Source organism: Oryzias melastigma, linkage group LG11, assembly GCF_002922805.2.
Source record: "Oryzias melastigma strain HK-1 linkage group LG11, ASM292280v2, whole genome shotgun sequence".
NCBI lineage: Eukaryota > Metazoa > Chordata > Actinopteri > Beloniformes > Adrianichthyidae > Oryzias > Oryzias melastigma.
In genome coordinates, this window is record NC_050522.1 from 26,306,124 (window position 1) to 26,313,368 (window position 7,245).

Consider the following 7,245-nt stretch of genomic DNA (forward strand, 5'->3'; position numbering starts at 1 on the left):
AAACAAACAAAAAAATCCTAAATTAGCCAAAATAGCTAGCACGCAGCTAATGTAACCACGAGGGGGCCCAAGCCAGGGTCTCATTGTGCCGGCCAAATAACCTAAAAACAAACAAAAACATCCTAAATTAGCCAAAACAGCTAGCATGTGGCTAAAATATTAGCTAAACTCCAAAATAGCCTAAATTAGGCAAAATAGCTAGCACGCAGCTAATGTAACCACGAGGGAGCCCAAGCCAAGGTCTCATTGTGCTGGTCCCAATAGCCTAAAAACAAACAAAAAAATCCTAAATTAGCCAAAATAGCTAGCATGTAGCTAAAATATTAGTTACATTCCAAAACAGCCTAAATTAATAAGCCTAAATAAGCCTAAATAGCCAAAACTGCTAGCATGTTGGGAAATATTAAATAAATTCCAAAATGGCCTAAAAAACCTTATTAAATGCTAAAATAGTCCATAAAGCTGCAGAATGCCATTAAAACTTTCAACTTTACTACACCCTAACTCCATATAATATAAAGTAACGACTAATTGACTATTAAATTAGTCGACTAATTGTGGCTGCTCTACTAAACAACAATTTATCATTAGAAAACTTCTAATAAAAGCTGAAGTATGATGTGAAGAACCAAAAACACACATAAAACTACAACAACAGGTATTTTATTCAAATTTGACCAAAAGTTTGTGGCAAAATGCCACCTAATTGTTTGACTTTGTTTCTTCTCCCATGTGGGGATGTTTGTAAATGTCTGTCCATAAAAAAAAGAACGAAAAAAATCTGTATTCCGTTTTTAGAATTATTTTATTTTTTTATTGTATTTTATACAATACTGCGTTTTTTAACGTTTCACTCAAAGTTTTCATGCAACCTTTATTTTGAAAGGTTATTTTCATTTCCTGCTTTAACTGCAACAAAAGAAAATATATTTTTCTTTAATTCTTGTAGATTTTTTAAAGGTGGTGTAATACATCTGTCCTGAACTGCTTAAAAAACATTTGAACATGAAATTTCTTTCCTACTTTTCTGTTACAGGCACTTTTTGTCTGTAAAAGCTCAGAGAAAGATTTTTACTTTGGTTTTATCATTAAAACATAGAAAAAAACTTTCAAAATTATTCATACATTAAAGAAAACTCAATTTTTAATGTTAATTTTTCCTGAATCTGGTTTGGGATTACCTAAAATTCAAACTGTACAGGGACAAATAATCTGGAATCTGAATCTGAATCCTAATATTTGTGAGAACTCTTAACCTTAAGAAGCTTTTCAGTATAAAATGTAGGCCCTCTGAAGCTGCGCGACATCATGACCCCGTGACCTTGCAGACAAGATAGTGTGGTAAAAGTGAAATTTGACTGTGGGGAGAGCAGATGCAGCATCACATTCCTCCTGTGAAGAAAGATTAGCCCACAGATGTGCATGATTTAAATAGATGTAGAGCAAGCTGCTGCTAAGCTCCATTCAAAGATGGTTTAATTTATCCAGAAAATGAGCTTTTGCTGTCTCGACTTTATTAAACATTTCAGAAAGGTGTGTTCTTTTCATTTATGTTGTAGGTCCACAGATCTTTCTGATAACAGCTTTAAATCGTTCCTTTTCTCCGTCTTATCAACAGTTCTCCCTCAACCGAAGCCTCTAGCAGCCGAGCCAGGGGTCCTCTCTGCTGGTCCTGGAGACGAAGGCGATCTTCCGGGCCATTTCCGTGTTATAAATGCGCTTGCAGTTCTCAAAGTTCTTCCTCTGTCGCTCTCGGCAGGGCTTCTCGTAGTACCGCTTACGCTTCACCGTGTCAATGATCCCGTCCTGAGTCAGGAGCCTGGGAATGTGGAGGAAAACAGGAACGGGTTAGGAAACGCTGCCATCTGCTGGTAAACGCACGTTACTGAATATATTGTGTCTGTAAAATTAATCTAAAAATACTACAGAAAGTACACTTTTTGTGTTAAAAAAACAAGGAAATTCCAATAAAACCTTTTAACATTAGCATAGTTTTTATTATTTTTCTTAATTTACCCCAAAAACTTCCTGCAGACTAAACTCCATAAAGATTTAAAGGAAGCATCGATCAGAATCTCTGTTTGTTGATCAACTCTGATCAATCCTGCCAGCTTCTAAGACACAGCAGGTGACACTCTGACCTTCAAGCTTTCACCACCTGACTTTTCTGGGGTCATGTGACTCGTTCAAACCTTTTATCACCTGAAAAATGTCTCAAACAAATGTAAATTTCACAATAAAGCTCCCATTAAAACGAAGCAGCTCACCTGTTTGGAGACACTCGTTTCCCCTAGAAAGGTTAATGTCCCGACTTTCAGACTAATATTATGGGATGAGGTTTTATTGTAGCATTTACAAGCAGTCAGTCGTTTGTATTGCTCCCCAGCATCTTTTGTCTACATTTTTTAATAGTAGATGAGTTTTAGACAAACCTCACTAACTTTAAACGAGGAAAAATATGATCTGATTTAAATAAAACAATTGTTAAAAATCAGTAACAAAACTCCAACAAGAACTGCAGAGTATAATAGTTTTCTTATAAGACTGGTTTACTAAAAGAAGAGTTTAAATTAGCTTTAAATAACACTACACTAGTATTGTCTCCCCCATTAAAATGATCAGAATCAGGTGACCCATTCACCTGGTCACAGGTGTAAACATTCCAGCTCTCAGACATGCAGACTGTTTGGGACTGAATGGGATGGAACTTCAGTTCATGTGTGAGTCAAGGCAGGTGTATAGCTTCTAATAAATGTAATAAAACCCATAAAAAACAGAAGTCACTTTATTTTATAATAAAAACACATTAAAAACACGGTTTTTTAGCACTTTTCGTTTGTCTAGCCTTCAGTTGTTTATGCTAGCTAGACGGAAAAGCTCTTAACAACACTGAGTTCCGTAAAACAGATGTTGAGACAAATAATTAAATTAAAAATAAATGAAATTTGTTATCCTAAAGTTTAAATATAAACGCATCTCTACTGCGCAGCTGCGAGTCTGTGACATTGAGCGGAAGCTATCATCGACAGAACCCTGAGCAGATCGACTCTCTTATTTTCGATTTTAAAAAGATAATCGATACTAAAAATTGATTTAGTTTAAATAAAAATAATCAACCTGTTTAAAGTCTTGTAAGCCGCGTCGACGTTGCCGTCTTGGACCATCACCGTCCGAGCTACGAAGCGAAGGTGCCGCGACATTGTTCCCGCGTGCGTCTTCTTTAGTGTTCCGTCAGAAAACACGGGCAACTGAGAAACGTTCCGGTTTGGAGAAAAATCTAACTATCCAACGCTGGATGGCGCCCTGCTTCAACCATTGACTTTTTTATTTAAAGAAAGAAACCACTTAAAAAATGATTGTATATATTTTACAGTCAAAGGCTTCAACCAGTCTTTGAACTGAAGCTAAAACATATTTTTTGGATATTTCGTTCGAGAGAGATTTACTGCAGGGAACATTGACATGCTTAAATTACTTATAATTGTGGCTAAATATTTCATTCACAAGTTTAATAATGCTAAGAAAAATGTTTTTCAGAAAGAAATGATTCTGTAAATAAATGGTATACAGAATCCTCCACTTTTGAAGCATGTTCACATTTCAAACTTTAGCAGAATGCTTTACCATTATCATTATTATTATTGTGTGTTTTATCTTCCAACTGTTATGGATTTATTATTTTTTGTTATTTTTCCTGTCAACTGTAAAAAAAAAAAAAAAGCAAGTGTTATTTCAAGTTCAGTTCAGCTTTATTGTCAAATATGCTAAATACATAAGATACACAGATGAAATTTCTTTCCTTAAGTGAATTGAAAGTGTTTTTATTTATTTATTATCCGGGTAATTCTATCCGGCCCTCCAGATCATTTTATCTATAGTTATTAATGACCCGATGTTATCTTGTGCTCATTTCTAACTTGTAGAATTTTGACAAAATATATTTTTATGGAGAGTAAAATATTGAAAGTTATTTAAGGTTTAAGTTGATTTATTCTGGAATAATATTCCTGCTTTTATTATTCATAATTATGTTAAAGAGGTACGGTTTTAAAGTTTTAAATTTGACATTCTGCTAGCTGTTTGGACTATTTTAGTATTTACTAAGATCTTTTTTGGTTATTTTGGAGTTTAGCTAATAGTTCAGCTACATGCTAGCTGTTTTGGCTTACTTAATATTTTTCTTTTTCATTTTTAAGGCTAATTTGACATTTAACTAATATTTTAGCTAGCTATCAGCCTCAACTTTTTTAGCTATCAATTTCAGCATCTTCAGTGGCCAAATTCAGCTTCCAGCATTCACACTAGCATTATCACAGGTAATGATACATAGTTCATAATTATGTTAAAAAGTTAAAGTTTTAAAAATGTAGTTTTAGAGTGTTCAATTCATGTTTGTTGTTTAAATGTTCACAAAGTTTCCAGAAACTAAACCGCCGTCATTAGGTTTCTGTAAAGGGAGAAAGCTTTCAGGGCGATCACAGATTTATCAGGACATCAGTAACCATAGCAACAGGGATCACAGCGTTCACTGTTATTCTATCATCAGTGCCATTCTTCCTTTCAGCCCCAAGCTGCTGCTGTCGTCCGCATGTCTGAGTCTGAGGTCAGCCAACGGTGAACGGTTCTGTGGAAAGACCCGATCCGCTCACAGAACGGGTTCTCCGCACCAAGATGAGCGGTACGTTTCTGCACGGCCAGAACTCTCCGTAGAGAACCAGTTACACAACCTGCAGAGATAAAGTCTCTGTTAGAAGAATGCCGTGCATCATGTTTCCAGTGGCATTCCATCTAATCCAGACCTGATGAAATACGATTGGTGGTGAACAAGTGAAATATTGAAAGAATGAGGAGAAATCAGAGCAGAAATCCCCTCAGAGGATGAGCCAGAAGTTTTTGTTCCACTTGTAACTCTGTAATCTCCCTGAACAGATTATTACATTTCTCTGCACAAAATTCAGAAACAAAAATGAAATGAAACATCAGACAAATGTGTTTCCAGTCTTCATGTGTGACATTCCCTAATCCTGCCGATCAGATGACTGTCCAACAGACTGTTCGTTATTCACAGTTTATTCCAGGATAATTAAGATTGTTAGTAGATCTGTAATATGACATCAATGACATCATGTCATTAAAAAGGATAAATTATCCCACAAACAAACAACAAAATCACAGCAAAAACTTCAAACTTAAAATTTCTTTCGTATTATTTGTTTGATTTTTTTTAGCACGTATAAAATTAATCACACATTCAGCAATTTCTGCAATCTTTGTGTCAAGACATTCATCTCGTTAAGGACGTTATCGCTTGTATTTTTGGCATTTGTAAACTTTACGGTTTTTACGATTTATGTGATTTTTAGCCCTATTTAAATAAATGGAAATTTGCAATTTATGCAAATGATTGCAGTTGGAAACATTCAGCATGTTCAGGAAATTCATGCCTGTGCTTCTTAAATTTCACACATATTTTGAAATATTACACTTTTTTTTAACGTTATAAGGCAATTTTTGTGATTTTTTTCATGCAATTCCTCAAATTTTTTGCGAAATTAAAAAGTATCAAAATGTTCAGCACGTTCAGGACGTTAATGATTCTAAGATTTTTATGAATAATGTTGAGTTTAGCTAATATTTTAGCAACATTACAAGTTTTGGGGATAATTTAGCATCTAATCGTGTATTTTGGGCTTATTCTGAGTTTAACTCGTGTTTTAGCAATGTAGTAGTTTTTTTTGGCTAATTTGACACCTTTGACACTTTTTTGGTGATAATCTTACATTTGAGGAAAATGCTAGCTTCTTCAGGTAATGTGGCCTCTACTGAGGTTTGGGGCTAATTCTCAGTTCATACCTTTATGCATTTTTACATTTTACAGAATTTTTTCAATTTTTCAAGGAAATCTTAAAATTCTTTGAGCACTTTGCTATTTCCACTATGCAGTTTCTCCAACTTTAGGTCCTTCAGCAAATTTGGGAGTTTGCAAATATCTCAGTCCAGTTCTCTCATACTGTCAAATGACTGGAGATCTTCTCACCCTAGGAAAAAATAAAGCACAAACAAACAAATAAATAAACCTTACTGTAAGGCATGGTGGTGGAAGGGTCATGATTTGTGCCACTGACCTAAGAACGACCAACGTAAACCTTCTTGGGTTCAAAAGCTACATGGTGTAAGGCGTGGTTAAGGTCTGCTTTGTAAAACAATCAAAATATATTTTAGTGATACTTTGTTTTAAAAATGTTTTATGAATAAATATTGATTTGATCTCCTTTGATCTCCTGAAACCTGAAAAACCAAACAGTATAATGATTTGAAGCTTTTCAACTAACTGGACAGAAAATGAGAAACCAAAGTTCAGTTTAGTCAAAGCAGATCTTGAGATGTCAGCAGGACTGTCTGATGGGGAGTGGAGAAGTCAGAGTCACATCTGACAAGTTCAAAACCGTCTTCTTGGTCTTTTTCTTTGATTTTATTGCTTGAAATAAATGAATTCTATTCCCTGGACATGAATCTTTAAGCTTTCAGCTGAGACAAGTTTACTGCAATAATCTGAGTTTTTTTTTGCAAACTGCTTTTATATGCTCATTAATCAGATGTTATGACTTTTAAAGTCATCAAAACTATTTGAAATCTGCCTTTTCATTCTGCTTTTTATTCTGATTTTAATGGGGTTTTCTTTAGTGATTTTAGGAGGTTTTGCTTTTAACTGTTTTTTGAAAGAAGCTTTGAATTAAAATGATTTGTATTCATTATGATTAATAGCTAACTAATGTGTGATTGCTTAATAAGCATTCACACTATAGTGATTCTTCTGCTCCTTTTCGTAATCACACTTTTCAACAATCTTTGTATCAAAACGTTCATCTTGTTCAGGACATTACTGTTTGTATTTTTAGTATTCTTAAACTTTATAGTTTTTGAAATATTGAGCAAAATTTGCCTGATAGGAAATGAAAGAGAAAGTCTTAAAATGTCATAATTTTAAGTAGATTATCAACAAACCTTTAAATATATTCATGGGATATGTTTTCATCTTTATATTCATTTTCAAAAGATATAGCTAATATTTTAGCAACATGCTATCATTTTTTCTGGTCTAACTTAAGTGCTGGGTATTTGGCTAATTTAGAGTTTAGCTTCTATTTTAGCAACAGTCTAATTTTTGACTAATTTTGTTGACTACAGAATTTTACACTATTTTGGAGTTTAGCTACAAGCAACGAGCTAGCTTTTTTGTCTACT

General features: G+C 34.1%; 2 protein-coding genes across 3 annotated transcripts in view; one reads left to right on the top strand and one right to left on the bottom strand.

Moving 5' to 3' along the window:
- Positions 1-1,606: 1,606 nt before the first annotated feature.
- mrps21 (mitochondrial ribosomal protein S21) lies at positions 1,607-3,275 on the bottom strand. The gene is made up of 2 exons (XM_024298338.2): positions 3,118-3,275; positions 1,607-1,819 (listed from the first exon to the last, which is right to left on the bottom strand). The coding sequence occupies exons 1-2, from the start codon at positions 3,198-3,200 to the stop codon at positions 1,639-1,641; spliced, it is 264 nt and encodes an 87-aa protein (XP_024154106.1). The 5' UTR covers positions 3,201-3,275; the 3' UTR covers positions 1,607-1,638.
- crabp2b (cellular retinoic acid binding protein 2, b) overlaps positions 1,734-7,245 on the top strand; it is a 14,059-nt gene continuing 8,547 nt past the window's right edge. For both annotated transcript variants that reach the window (XM_024298335.1, XM_024298334.1), the window contains exons 1-2: positions 1,734-1,871; positions 4,565-4,678. Coding sequence is in view for 1 of the 2 variants with exons in the window: in XM_024298334.1 (XP_024154102.1) it covers positions 4,672-4,678 (7 nt within the window). In the remaining variant the exon portion in view is untranslated. The remainder of the gene's footprint in view (positions 1,872-4,564; positions 4,679-7,245) is intronic.

Excerpts from the sequence above, each read along its gene's own strand:
- mrps21 (XM_024298338.2), bottom strand. The coding sequence starts at position 3,200 with ATGTCGCGGCACCTTCGCTTCGTAGCTCGGACGGTGATGGTCCAAGAC. Across the intron at positions 1,820-3,117 it reads GCTTACAAGACTTTAAACAG|GCTCCTGACTCAGGACGGGA; the intron begins GTTGATTATTTT and ends CCACATTCCCAG.